This window comes from Lissotriton vulgaris, chromosome 8, assembly GCF_964263255.1.
Source record: "Lissotriton vulgaris chromosome 8, aLisVul1.2, whole genome shotgun sequence".
NCBI classification, from domain to species: domain Eukaryota; kingdom Metazoa; phylum Chordata; class Amphibia; order Caudata; family Salamandridae; genus Lissotriton; species Lissotriton vulgaris.
The window spans coordinates 713296392-713311384 of record NC_141696.1 but is presented as its reverse complement, the minus strand read 5'-3'; the positions used below and the strand labels follow the sequence as shown (position 1 = coordinate 713311384).

The window sequence follows — 14993 nt, the reverse complement described above, 5'->3', positions numbered from 1 at the left end:
GTCTTTTGTCTGGAATTTTATTATCACTTGAGCATAGAAGTACGCTTCTATTGATTTGCATCCATTCTGTGAGTTGTCAAGTTGTGCACTCAGTGTAAAGTTTAGGCGTAATTTTACCTTTGGCGTGTCCTGTTTTTCTCTGGATTTCTTATATAACATCATCCCTCTAGAAAATGTAACATCTTGCTGACAGATTACATCATGTTTTTTTTAATCTTGTTTTTAAGCTTAAATTTAACTTTTTTTTAATTCTGTTTAAAGGGTTGTGCTTAAATTACAGTGTGGTATGATATGCAAAATAACTGTACAAGAAGGATAGATAAACAGGTATTAATGCTGCATTTTGTTTCAATAAATCACTGATTCATTTGTACTGATGACATATATGATTGTTTACTGACAGATTATAGTCGCAGTTCGTCTCTCCCTTTACCCATGCATGGAGAGCTTATTGGCAGCAGTAGCAGTGAGCATGGGTCCATTTCGCCTGATTCAGATCCAAAGCAGGAGCTATTTTTTGAGAAAACAAAGAGATCGATCTCTGAAAGTCCTACTACAAAGTCTCAAATTTCAAATTTATTAAGGTAGGTGGTTTAGATATGTGTGGTATATTTATAAATCATAAAGCTTGATTCCAAGTGGAACATGAAAGCGTGGGGTATTTACCATCAAATGCCATCTCACAGGGGGTAAATCCCTCTTGTAGTGTATTTTCCACTTGAACATTTGGAATTCCATGTAGAAATTGGTATTTTCCACACCAAATTCCATATATATTAGAATAAAACGCATGATTTTAAGATGATACATTTTGAAATTTGTGAACTTACAATATTCACTTATAAAATATAGCAGTGCAGCAAATGTCAGAATTAATTCCACTACAAACATGGGTTTGCACAGGGATCAAAATGAACCACCTAATTTGGAATCAGGCCTATGAAATGCATGACGAAATGCTTAGCTACAACTGCAGCTTGTTCAGTGCTTAATTTGTAAAAAAACATAAGTGACAGTGCCCTCATCAGGAGGCCACTTCCACTTGCACCTCCCATTGGCGCTGTCAGTGCTACCAATTACACTAACAACACAACTAACTTCCACACTCCTACAAATATGACAATTCTGACTTTTCCAGCCTCCTAAAGCTATATGAAAGGCTTTAGAAGCAGCTATTAGTAATTTTTAATGTATATTAAATAGATAAACAACTGTAGTTGTGCTTGTCTCTAAATTAGACGGACAGCACCACTATGTGGCAACTGTCAGAAGTGCCAATGTTGACAATTTAGTTCTGGTGTCAAGCACAAGAATCCACTGGTTCAAATTAAGCACTGAGATTGATATTCTCCCACTGAAACATATGTTCATTATAGCCCGCCAGGGCTGGCTATACTGAACATTAAAGGCCTGCTCCAGCGTAAAATGCCTGAGCCAAAGGCGAGGGACTTTAACAAGGGAGTGGGCCTTTAATAGCCGGTATAGCCCATCTACGGCGGGCTACAAAGCTATTAGAACATTCCGCGCCTTGAGGGCAGAATGTTCTAATTTGAAAACAAAGGTCTTTCAGAGCCAGAGGGGGGTTTTAACTCCTGAAGCCTTTGTTCACAGATCTTGCTGAGATGGTTGCACAGTTAACAGTCAAGCGCAGAGCCACAGCTCTCACTGCAAGAGCTATGAAAGGGGGTGTAATTCAGACCCTGGATCTCCACGGCTTGGTTGAACTGCTTTTTGTAGATTAGCCAAGCCAGGGAGAACCAGGAGCTGAGCAGCATTCACCTTCCCTCCTTCTGAAGCCCCAGTGACACTAAGCTACCGGAGGAAGGATTGGTGAAGGTTGCATGTGTCCACCCGCATGGCCTTTCCCTTTTGCTTTCCTCTGCCTAATTAATGAATTTCCAAGAGGCTGTGTATTAGGGCATTAAAATGTTGATAGCAGCGGGCGTATATCAGTTTATATGAACCGCTGCTGCTCTATTGTCTTTAACCCCTGGCCTGCTGATGACGAGCCCAGCTCGTCATGAGGCACAGTGGAGCTGAGCTGGGCTCGTCATAATGTCCGCGCCACTCCCCCGTGCGGCGAATCCCACGCCTGTGCGGACATTCTACGGGAGTGGGCGGAGTCATGACGAGCCCAGCTCGTCATGAGCACAGCTGCACTGTGCCTCATGACAAGCTGGGCTCATCATGAGCACCGCGGCGCCGCGGGTGGCCCCTTCCCCCCCGCACCGTGGGGGAATGACCCCCCCGGTTAAGTGGTTAATGGAGTACTCAACATTCACATTTTATAATAATTCATACATAATTTTTTCCATAACCATTCAAGTTTTTCCACAACCCAAATTACAAAGATGCTGGAAATGTTGCAGTAATTGGCATACGCCTATGACTTGCAGAGATTTAGACTCCCTTTCACTGAAGCACAAGGCTTACCGTAGGAAAGTCGTTTTTTCCCCTTCTCTGATCTACAGGTGTATTCCCTAACATTAGATAATCAAATGTCTATATCAGGCCCGGACTGGCCGTTGCGGGCACCGGGCAATCCCCCGGTCCGCCGCATGGGTGGCGCCGGTTTTGGACCCCTGGGGGCCGATTTTGTTACAGGGCCGATTTTTGCAGCAAAGCTGCAAAAACGGCCCTGTAACAAAATCGGCGAAAACCGGCCCTGGCAAAGAGCACGGTCGCACCCCAATCCACCCCCTGGGGAGGGGGGGGGTAGGGGGGGGAGGCCGGCCGAGTACTTTGCCAGGGCCGGTTTCGGTTCCCAGTCCGGCCCTGGTCTATATCCTGGAAACTCCTCAGAGGCTCAGTAGTGGTAAATTAACAGGTCACATTTTTTAATTTCTTTCTTCATACGGAAAATAAGATTCTGCAGGAGGAGTTTCTCTTCCCACATCCCTATAGGAAATGGAGATGTAAAGTCGCCTTTGCATAATTATTTTGACTCCTTATTCTTGGGTTATCAATTAGGAAGTTGTGTGCAAGGAAGTGAGAAAAAAGTATTTCATGTGCTGGCAGATAACCCCTAAGTTATGACTAAGTTGGTGTTCGCCTCATTTATGTGGACCACTTCCTCAGGAGCAAAATTTTCCGCAACCCATATCACCACTTACATCTACTGAAAATTCCACACAGGTGAGGAAGCGGTAGTTTTTACTCACTCTGCAAAACATACAAATGTGCAGATCCATAATTTTGCATGCAAAGTTTACATCTTTTCAGTGTGTGTACGAAAACACTTTACATTTGTGTCTATAATGTCTGTGAAGTTAAGATTTTTTCCAGCAAAGATCTTGCTTCAAGTACGAAGCTGAAAAACTGCACACCAACACAGATGTATTCCTTTTAATATTTATGTATTTAATATTCTAAAATAGAGCACCTGGACTATGTGGTATTAGAGCACTTTATATGAAACATGGAAATACATAAAGCCTGCTTGGCAATGAGTTAACAGTTCTAAACAAGGCTCGAACAAGGCAATGATCAGGGACTCAAATTTACTAAACTTCAATATAGCAGTTCACACAATGCAAAAGTGTGCTACGCAAAGTGCAAAGTGGCGCAAATGGCAATGTTGATCAACTTTCGCTGCCAAAATGATTTTTGCACTGAAAACTGATGCAAATGCATTACTGAAATATTGTGGACCAAAATATAGTTTCAAGAATATCGAGGACACAACTATTGTAAAGGTACGGTTTTTCAGGTAAGCAAAGTTTTACTATATATAATTCCACATCTATAGACTTGATATGTATATTGTGATGGTACATTGATGTGGAGTTAAAAATAGTAAATCTATACTTACCTATAACCACTTACATTCTTGATATTGTGGTCCTCAATATTCCGCATGATATTTCCGTTTCCCATACTCTGTCAGTGATCCTTAAATATCATTGCTTCACATAGTTCAAATCCCAGGCAAAGTGAATGTAGCAATGCTGAAACAGTGCCAGGGCCCGACTGGGAACCGAAATCGGCCCTGGCAAAGAGCTCGGCCAGCCCCGGGGGGTGGGGGTGGAGAGGGGGGGGTTGTAAGCAGCTTTAGTTACAAGGGGCCGAGATACCCCACCCTGGCAGCCCACCAGGGAAACGCCGGGTGTCATTATGGCTAGTTCGGCCCAGAACAGTGGAAACACCAGTAGGAATTCACTTAGAGCCAGAATATCTAATATAGTGTGACTTTCCTTTGTGTGGAATTCTAGCACCTAATGAGACAAGAAGCAAACAATGGGAAGCTAAATAACTTGTGCTATTTCCATGTGTACCGTATAATTTCAGCAAAAATTTACAAGGAACTGACACATCTACATAGATGCGTCAGTTTCCTTGCGTCAGCACCAAATGTCCTTGTCAAAATTGATGCACTGTTTACAATACAGTGCTCCATGGCGCAAGGATTAACAGATGCGTCAGAAATTCTGACGCATCTGTTGCCGCAAAGGTGATAACTGCATGAGTACGCAATCCAGCAATGCGCCACAATAGATGGGTGAGTCCCATTCAAAAAGCCCTGGGCCATTCCTTACGTCTGGTCTGAGCAGGCGTAGGGATTTTAATGCAGTGAAGGTGTAGAGTGACGCAGTGAAATGTTTTCGATTTCACTGCGTCAATTCTACATGGCTTTTGCATGGGAACGCCTACCCTGCATACATTATACCTAACATTATCCCCGCTAAAGAGCCCCTCTTTGAGGCGCTACCCGTTGGGTATTGCACCGCCGACCCAACAAGGAGCAGGCCCAAATGATGAAGCATGACACCTGCAAAGGTGTGTGAGGGCATTACATTCAACAAAATGGATGCCCAAGGGTAATTCTTCTAAACCCTAACAACATCCTCCACATCACGTGACTCATATTCAATCCCCTTATCCAGGAACGGCACAGCATCTTTTGAATTCCTGAATTTGTAGGCACTTGCTGTTGCTGGACCTTCTACTCATTGTCCGAGTAGTTATTGCCCATTTCTCCTCTTTTTGTACCTATACCAAACTATGGAGTCCCACGAGGGCTTTGGAAATGAAGTGCATTTTTGGAGCCCTCCAGGCTCTAACAGAAACATGTTCCCCCAAGGAGCGCACCGGCTCCGGAAATGAGGAGGAAATTCGGGGCCCTTCTGGGACAGTCATACAATTGTGGCACCCTCGCTGGAGACCTCGGGCTCAGGAAACTTACGGGGGTGGGGGAGCCACCTAGGCTCCGTTAAACAAATAGGGCCTGTTTGGAGCCACACCGGGTTCATAAAGAAAGCATGCCCCACTGTGGGATCGGCCCACTGAGTACCCGGAGCCGCTCTTGACTCAGTGCCCATACTGGCACCACTTCCATCGCCTCCCCCCGGAGCCCTACTCACCGGCTCCGTCGGGGAAGGCTCTCTCTCGGGCGGCGGTAGCTCTTGGCGGGGCTCTCTCTCCTCATGGGAGCCCCGCCTTCACAAGGCGCCCGCTTCACCCGATCTTTACCCGGTCTTCACCCGGTCCCCATCTCGGGACTGGGACTTTATAAATGGAGCCCGCAAGGCCCCGGGACGTCTTCTGCCCAATCGGGGAGGCGGGGTAGGCTCCCGGCCTCCCCACGCAGCACCAGCTTCTTTTTGGCGGCGGGCAGCATCTCCGGTCTCCCTCTCGACACGGGAGACCGGCAAGGCAGGCAATGGCTTCCCCCAGGGAGGGGGGAAGCGGAAGGGACGCACTCCAGGCCCCGCCCACAGTCAGGCGGGCGCTGGCCTGGCTTCCGGTTTAGCAGCGGCGGCGGCATCTCTTGTCGGGGGCAATAACGAGGGGTAGGCACCCTCAAAGTACAAACTAAAAGTAGAAACTGGGTGGGCACCCGTTAAGGCGCACAAATAAGCGGGGTGGCCACCCGCTCCAGAAATAATTAAGTAAGTGGATGGAAAATGCGGGTTGGGCACCTGCCATGAAGGAGCCATGGGGGAATCGCTACGCTTGGGATTCCCTCTTACAGGGGCACAAGGAAAAGGAGAACGGTGCTCCCAGGGACATTGTCAAAGTAAAATAAAACGCTCCCATGCTGCAGAAGATCCTTCTCTTCTCTGGGAGCTGGGAGGAAAGGCAAAGCTCCAAAGGAGCAACTGGAGCAGAAAGTAGTCCCAGGGCAAGGAAAAGTCCATCAGGCATCCAGGGGCTGGGCAGGGCCCAGGGAGGCAAGCCTTCCCCTGGGCCCCAGCAGCAGCACGCCCCTGGTAGATTCAAGTAGAAAACAAGAACATTTTACATGAGGTCACAGCCTCTTTTTATACACACATTTCCTTTGTGGTCAAAGGTGCAGGCAAGGGGCGAACCAGATGCAACTCGTTCTTGAGCACTTTGTTTTGCTCAGCCCCTCTCCCTATTCACAGGACAGGCTAGGGACATCAGTCGCACCACAGGGGCAGAGCCAGCATTGTGTATGGAAGGCCCAGCCCTATTTAGGTCCCAGGTGCACTACTCCCTGCCATCAACATGCAGATCTCTCCATTTACCACCGGCGCAGACCCATCCTGACTACTGGAGCCAGGCACACCAGCCAGCTCCAGCCAATCACAAGCCAGACAGTCAATTCACATTTATTGCACAGACAGGCCAACTTCTCGAAGTAGCACTTCCACACTAGACACAATAAATCCGCACACATTATCGTGCAGCAATTAATCACACGAGTCCGCACATACCAAACTCGAGCCTGCACTCCCCACATAACAGGAACTACCATGGACACACATATCCCCCATGCATTCCTATGGGAGGGCAGGCCAATCTCACACACACACTCAGAGAGCGCACACACTTTACACTGGGACACCGTATCAAGGGGCGCAAAGACCAGAAATCACTATACTTTGGTAACATTAAAAAGGCAAAAAGTTCAGGGGTATACCTGCCAGACGGGCCAAGTCCAACAATTATGAAATATAAATTGCAAATAAAAAGAGATCACTCTAATTGAGTTTCGTGACCACGATTGATAAACAGTTTTGTGGGAAAGTAATGTCAGCACTAGTTTGTTTGCAATTTCAAATGTTTCAAGTTTTAGCATCACAGTGACACTGACGGAGTCAGAGTGCTGTTCTTGAGAAAATATATTGCTGGGCAATTGTCTCCTCATCAAGCAACGCAATACTGTGTATTTTCATGCAGTACTGCTTTGCCCGATTTTTTAGAAAATCTGAGACAGGATGCTGAGGAGCAGAGCCACACCAGGAGGAAATGTGTGTGGGTCCGCCTAGAAATTGTCAGAAGAGGTTTGTTTTGAGATGCTTTTTGGAGCTCATGAGCGGGATGTGTTTTCTTAGTTCTGGAGCCGTAACTTCCAAGCTCTAGTGGTGGCCACTGAGAAGCATTGTTTCAGTTCAGAGTTGATACTTATGACTCTGACCACGTTAAAAGGTCCTAATCACTGACAAGATGCAGCAAAAATGTTTAATAGAATCAATACTTGGAAAATCAACATCACTGTCAGTCGGTACACAAACCTGTTGATGTACAGCATGCCATTTTAATTGACCCATACAAGGCCACACACCCTGGAGAGAAGATAAGTAATGGTAAGGGGTTGGGATAATGGGTAAATTCTTTAGGGATGTATTGAAATTTGAAAAACAGTTAATTTCAGACTTTAAATGAGGGAAAACAACCAAGCAAGGAACAGGTTGTGAATGAGAAAGTACTGCAAAAATATCAACAATGGCAAAAACAAGATTCTTAGCCACCATAGTTGATAGGCTTAGGATTGAATGTAAATAATGACAGACCCTGATTTGCAGAATCAGCATTTGTGGAATTTTACAAATATAAATAGTGTCTTTGAAGCAGCGAATTAGCAAGTATGAAATATTTTCCACTGCAATGAGTTCAGGGTTAAGGGTAATGGGGAAGGGAACATGGGTGTTCCCTGGGGCGGGACAGGAGAATGTTCATCGGAAATGTGGTAAACACCCACAAAGCTTTTGAGCGTTCAAAATATTTTCACTGGATTTTTTACCCACCCAAGTGCCCCCCCAACCCCACAAAAAAAATACTACACAAAAGATTGGAGTAAGTGGGTAGATGGGGTGAGAAAACAATGCATTCAGTGCCATATTCGCTTGGTGCAAAGATGGGAGAGTTTCCCCACAGTAAAAATATTTCATCCCGGTGAAAAAAAATTGAAAAAAGTAATTCACCACCTAAAAATCAATAAACTGGCAAATTAACCAGCTGACAAAAATTACAGTTGGGAGCACATGAATATAAATCCAATCAAAATGTAGGAAGAAACCTAGTAGGAGTAAAGTTTGAGTATAAAATATGTTTTTACAGATCAGTCCCACAGTTGCTGGCAAATTATGTGATGTTACACTTAAAGGAAAATGATGCTACAGGGGAAAGCAACTTTTCACTTTATTGGAACAAAAGGTTCGAAAACATTTCAAATAAAGAAGTGTTAGCGAACCTTAGGTCAGTAATCCTAAAGTTCCATCCTAAGGGATGGACACAGATGGGTAAGAACAATCAAGGTATTTAATTTGAAAGTATGTTTTTGCTGAACAACATTTGTGAAAAAATAATTCCAGGTGATGAATGTAGAAGTGGGTAAATAGAAAGTGTCTGTATTTTTTTTAAGACTCCATAAGTGCCTTACAAAATGAGTTTATTAAACCAAAGAAAGCAAAATAAATTAACATAGAGGGCTTGATTTATGAAAGGTTGTGTGGTGATGTCAACAATGCCTTCAACGTCAGGCACAGTTGCATGTGGAACATGGAATGTTTGAGAGGATTTGATCTCCACTGTTCTATTGAGGATAATTGGGGGTTGTGGTTGCTGAGAATAAAGCTCCATTCATCGGCATACTGTGAAGGCGTTTTATTGAGACGACGTACTACAGATTGTTTTTGGATTAAGGCCGTCTTTTCTCTGGAGAAAACCTCCATAAGCTCCATAAGTCAGACCAAGAGATGCAAATATCTACGCCATTTCCAGAGTCAACCAATGACGTTGAACAGCGTAAAAAATTCATTTTAAGTGGAAATAAAACAGAACGGAGTAAAAAAAAACATTAGTGCTGCTTAGAAAACGCAGGGTTAAAATGTACCCAGCAAAGAGAAAAGATGAGCTAACTTTAGTGAATGGAGGATGGGTTAGCAACACAATCCTCATCAAATAGCAACATGGATAGAGAAGAACTAAGGGCCTGATTATGATCTTGGCAGAAGGATTAGTCCCTCACAACCATGATGGATATCCCATCCTCCGAAATATAAATCCCATTGGGTCCTGTGGATTTACATTTCAACGGTCGGGAAATCCTTCACCCTTGTGATGAAGTTACTTGCCCGCCAAGATCATAATCTGGTCTTAAGACAGAAATCAGTATCTTCCAGATTTAAAAAATGTTTTAAGGGTTCACACAGACTGTTTCAATGGTTTTTCTTGTTGTTAAATTTACCATGTTAAAGCATTGCTATATATAAATCATCCATAAATCCCTATCTACGAAAAAAACAGAATGCTGAGGCCATTGATGCTAGGTCACCATGAGGCCTGTGTGTGAGCATTTATAAATATGTTGAGTTATTGGTGAAGTAGTTATTGGGAAAGTAGCTATTAAGCATTTTTTTAAAATCAGGTAAGCCTAGTAAAGTGTCACAGGACTGAAGTAGGGCTAATACCTGTTCCTTAATGATTTATAACACACTGAATCTAGCCACATGGTGAAGGATCCCTTCAGAAAAACACGGGTGGAAGGCCATAGTCAATAGTATCATTTATAATTCACCAGATATTGGGTGAGCTAGTTCTATGAAGACATTTAGGGCGTTGTTTAACGTTTGGCAGAGTGGCAAATCTGTGGAGCTCACAACCACACATCCCAAGGTTTCTCCTCCTCATTTACAGGTTGGAGAACTAGTGATTGACTGCTGGTGGAACCCCTGCTATAAGTCAATCAATGCCTACAATAATGTATTAGTTTGTGGACACACCTGACAGCCTAAGGGAGGTCTTTCCCAAACGTTTTGCCTGCTTGCCTCATATTTTTTCTGATTTCTTTTTCTTGACTTTAATCTGAGTTCTTTACCACTGCTAACCAGTGCTAAAGTGTGTGTGCTCTCTCCCCTAAACATGGTTTAATTGATTTATTTACAAACGGTGCATTTAGTTTACTTTTAAGTCCCTAGTACAGTCCACTACATGTGACCAAGATGTGTAGATTTAATGCTACTAGTGGGACTGCAGCACTGCTTGTGCCACCCACTCAAGTAGCCCTTAAGCATGTCTCAGGCCTGCTATTCCAGAGCCGGTGTGTGCAGTTTATACTGCCATGTTGGCTTGGCATTTAATACACCTTGCCAAGCCTTAAAAATCCCCTTTAATTACATATAAATCATTCCTAAGGTGGTCCCTAGGTAGTCCATAGAGCAGTGTTCCTTTTAACTAATAGGAGGGCATGTGTGTAAGTTTTTCATGTCCTGGTAGTGAAAAACTCCCAAACTCATGTTTTACTACTGAGATGCCTACCCCTCTCACAGGTTAAAATGGGCATTTCTTATTTTATTTAATGAGCTGTAATTACTAATTTAAAGAAGGTAGATCTGTCATGTTTAGTAACTATGGAATGGTAATGATAAATCCTCTTTAATGTTAAAGTAGAATTTGGTGTTGGTAAACAGTCATAATATCTATTCCAAAATATAGAATGGACATAATATCGAAGTAAAAATATAGAATGGACAAAATATCGAATGGACACAATATAGTGGTTAAAAATATCGAATTTAAGGTAAGTAATATCGATTTTCAAAATATAGAAGTCAAAATATCGAAATATACAATATAGGCATTAAATATATCGATTTTTTAATATTATCAATTTTTTTAAAGTGTTTTGTATGTTAGTATATGTGTGAAAAGTGTATATTAATTTTTGTAATGTATGTTTAATGTATTTTAAGTAATGAATTTTATGTTATTTAATTTTTGCGTAATTTAATTCTGTAGCGGGTTGTGGGTTTATAGGGGAATAGGGTGGGAAGTAATTTAATTGTAATTAATTAAATATTTTTATTTATTTATTGGTATTCATTTTGAATTTATTGTTATTTTGTAATTGGTAATTAATTTTTAATAATTGCCAATTAATTTGTATTAATTGATTAATTGTTAATTATGTTAATTTTCTAAATGTATTTTCTGTAGCGGGTTGTGGGTTTATAGGGGAATAGGGTGGGAAGTAATTTATTTGTAATGAAGTAAATATTTTTTTTCATTTATTCGTATTGATTTTAAATTTATTGTTAATTAATTTTTAATTGGTAATTAATTTCTATTAATTGGCAATACATTTTTATGAATTGATAATTATTTTGTATTAATTAAATATTTGATAATTATGATAATTGTATTAATGTATTTTCTGTAGTGGGATGTGGGTTTATAGGGGAATAGGGTGGGAAGTAATGTAATTGCAATTAATTACATATTAAAAATACTTTTCGTGTATTGATAATTAATTTACTGTTAATTTTTAATTGGTATTAATTTGTATTATTAATTAGTTTTTGGTATTTAAAATTAATTCGTTGTTGAATAATTATGAATAGGTTATTAATTTTTAATAACTAATATGTAGTTGTATTTCTAATTAATTATTACATAATATTAAATTGGTTATTAATGTCAATTAATGTTTTATTGGTATTGATATTTAATTTATTTTTAATAATATATTAAATCATTACTTTCCCTACTGTTAAACTCACTGGAGTGGGAATAGTAATTTTCACCCTCCCGCTATCCAACGCTTTCCCTACTGTTGCACTCTCTGAAGTGGGAATAGTATTTTTTACCCCTACGCTATCCAACGCTTTCCCTACTGTTGCACTCTCTGGAGTGGGAATAGTCATTTTTACCCGTACGCTATCCAATGCTTTCCCTACTGTTGTACTCTCTGGAGTGGAAATAGTAATTTATACCCTTCCAATATCCAACGCTTTCCCTACTGTTGCACTCTCTGGAGTGGGAATAGTAATTCTTACCCCTACGCTATCCAACGCTTTCCCTACCGTTGCACGCTCTGGAGTTTGAAAAGTAATTTTTACCCTCCCGCTATCCAACGCTTTCCCGACTGTTGCACTCTCTGGAGTGGGAATAGTAATTTTTACCCTTATGCTATCCAACGCTTTCCCTACTGTTGCACTCTCTGGAGTGGGAATAGTAATTTTTACCCCTATGCTATCCAACGCCTTCCCTACTGTTGCACTCTCTGGAGTGGGAATAGTATTTTTTACCCCTACGCTATCCAACGCTTTCCCTACTGTTGCACTCACTGGAGTGGGAATAGTAATTTTTTACCCTCAAGCTATCCAACGCTTTCCCTACTGTTGCACTCTCTGGAGTGGTAAAAGTAATTTTTACCCTTACGCTATCCAACGCTTTCCCTACTGTTGCACTCACTGGAGTGGGAATAGTATTTTTTACCCCTACGCTATCCAACGCTTTCCCTACTGTTGCACTCACTGGAGTGGTAATATTAAATGTTACCCTCCTGCTATCCTACGGTAAAATATTGTACATTTTTTATTAATAACTTAAATTAATTATATCTTAATTTTAAGGTTATTTGAGTATTTTTAAGTATGTTTTAGTTAATTATATTTATTATTTCATTAATTTTATATTACTTTTAAGACATTTAAAAAATTTCGATATTTTGACTGACTATATTTTTTACAGACTATATTTTGGATTCGATATTTTTGTACTTACCTGTTTATAGATAGGAATTCGATATTTTGGCATTCTATATTTTGGTGACTATATTTTGGTAAGTCTATATTTTGTCATTCTATATTATGTCAGTGATCCTTTGGTGTTACTGTTCTGAAACTAACACTTTTAGAAAGTTAGGCTTTTTCCTGCTCTAAGGCATTTGGTGTCTGCTGGCTGTTTTAGATCACTTGCTGTGCTGGGTGACAGCTGGACTTTGTACATTCCCTCTAGACAGCCACACATAAAGGGAATCTGAGTGTGACTTCTTGGATCCTCCTAGGAGGATGTGAGGGAGGAGTTGGGCACAGTCTCACACTTACTCCTGATTAGGATGTGTCCTTTCCACACACAAAGGGCTGCATACCCCACTGTAGTGAGTTTGGAGCCAGGGCAGGAAGAAAGTACCTCTGTATACTTTAAATACCCTTCTTTGAAGTCCGTCCTCTTCAAGGGTGCAACTGGGTATAGGTACTGGACCTCCGACCCTACCAACTCAGTACACATCTGGACCAGGAACCACTCTGCCAAAAAGAACTACCCCTGTGATAGATAGCTACTATAGAAGACTGCTGCCTTGCTTTGCTGCCCCACTGCCTGCAGCTCTCTAAATATGTAAAAGACTGGACCTCCATCACTAAACCCAGAGTGACTCCACGGGCTAGCTGACTAGCCTCCTGATTTGAAGACTCAGGGACATAACAGTCTTTGTTAGAAATTGGGTTTCCTGTTGCCAGAGGTATGCACTCTGTCCAAGCAGGAACCACAATCCTAGTCAATATAGGTGTAATACCCACTAAAGGTTTAGCTGTGCTCACCCTCTGGTAGCTTGGAACAAAACAATCAGGCTAAACTAAAGAGGCAATTTGTAAAGTATTTGTGTACCCACCCAGAGTAACACAGTGAAAACACCACAAAAGTACTCCACACCAGTTCATAAAAATAGTCAATATTTATCTGAGTAAATCAAGGTCAAAACAATAAAAATCCACCTTACACAAGTCAAGATATGAAATTTGCAAGATTAAATCAAAATGCAGAGCTTAGTAATCAGTAACTCCAACTAGGGCTATCTGGTCATGCTTAACAAGAGCAAATACAAAAGTTAAGTCCGACTGCTACGGAGCACCGGCCGCATACAGAGTCACACAGATCCGCTGACAGTAACTTGAATGCGTTGAAACTCGGGATGAAACATTGAAGAAAGAAGGGATGTGTCGCTGTCGAAGGCGATGCCAACTTCAGCCAACTTCATTGAAGCGTCAATTTCAAGAGTGCTGTTCATCGGGCCGAGATGTTGTGTCGTACTGCTGGCCTGTAGGAGATGCATTGCCACCAAGCAACACAAGGCTTGGAATGTTTCGGAGCAGGCAAGGTGTAACGTAAATGTTGGCGATGCAGTGTCTGAGACTCACACAGCAGCGGAGATTTGGAGGAACTGTGTCAGCAAAGTCGGGGATGCGTTTTATGTCAGGATCATTGTGTCGCACAGTCAGCGAGTGGTGTCCATGACTTCAGAGCAAGCCTCAGCGATACGTCAATATCGGTGATAAATGCACTGGTTCCAATCGATGCTTCGCTGTTGATGCAAGCAGCAAAGTGGCAGTCCTTCCTGACAGTACAACAGCTCTTCTTCTTGGTAGAATGTCCTCAGTTCCAGAAGTGTTCTCAGTATAAGTGTCAGTCTTTGTAGTGAATAAGATCCTGCCCTTTCCGGTCTTAGCGTCAGGCACACTAAAAGGGTGTATGCAACTCTTTGTGTGGGGACAGGCATATCCCTATTCAGGGGCAGGTGTCACCTCCTCCCTCTAACTCTAGCTCAGGAAGACAAATCAGCCTGGCTGGGACATCTGGATATGCAAGGCACACCCCAGCTCCCTTTGTGTGAGACTGCCCAGTGGAAATGCACAAACCCCAGCTTCCCCCCCACCCCAGACGTGCATTCCACAAACATGCAGAGGCATAGAATGGTATATGTATTCAAGGAGTTTGTGGGTAAGACTGTGTTAGAAATTGTCTTCATCAATAATGGGTCCTTGTTCTACTTCTTTAAGATACTTTCTAGCGTATTAGCTAATTCTTTGGTAGGGTTTTCCTCTATGGTTATATATGTTGATGTGTCAGATATATGACTTCTCATGTTGGCCACATAAAACTGTTTATCCATGATTACTAAGGATCCTCACTTGTCTGCCATGCAAAATTCTATGGATTCAACTCTAGCCATTAGTTTGATGGTCCCT

The 14993-nt window shown here is 42.0% G+C and overlaps 1 protein-coding gene across 4 annotated transcripts in view; it reads left to right on the top strand.

Annotated features, from left to right (window-relative positions):
* The window catches only part of MAP3K15 (mitogen-activated protein kinase kinase kinase 15), a 1281486-nt gene that overhangs the window by 1034817 nt on the left and 231676 nt on the right, over positions 1–14993 (top strand). For all 4 annotated transcript variants that reach the window (XM_086934586.1, XM_086934588.1, XM_086934587.1 and 1 more), the window contains exon 21: positions 404–584. In XM_086934586.1, coding sequence (XP_086790712.1) covers positions 404–584 — 181 coding nt within the window. The remainder of the gene's footprint in view (positions 1–403; positions 585–14993) is intronic.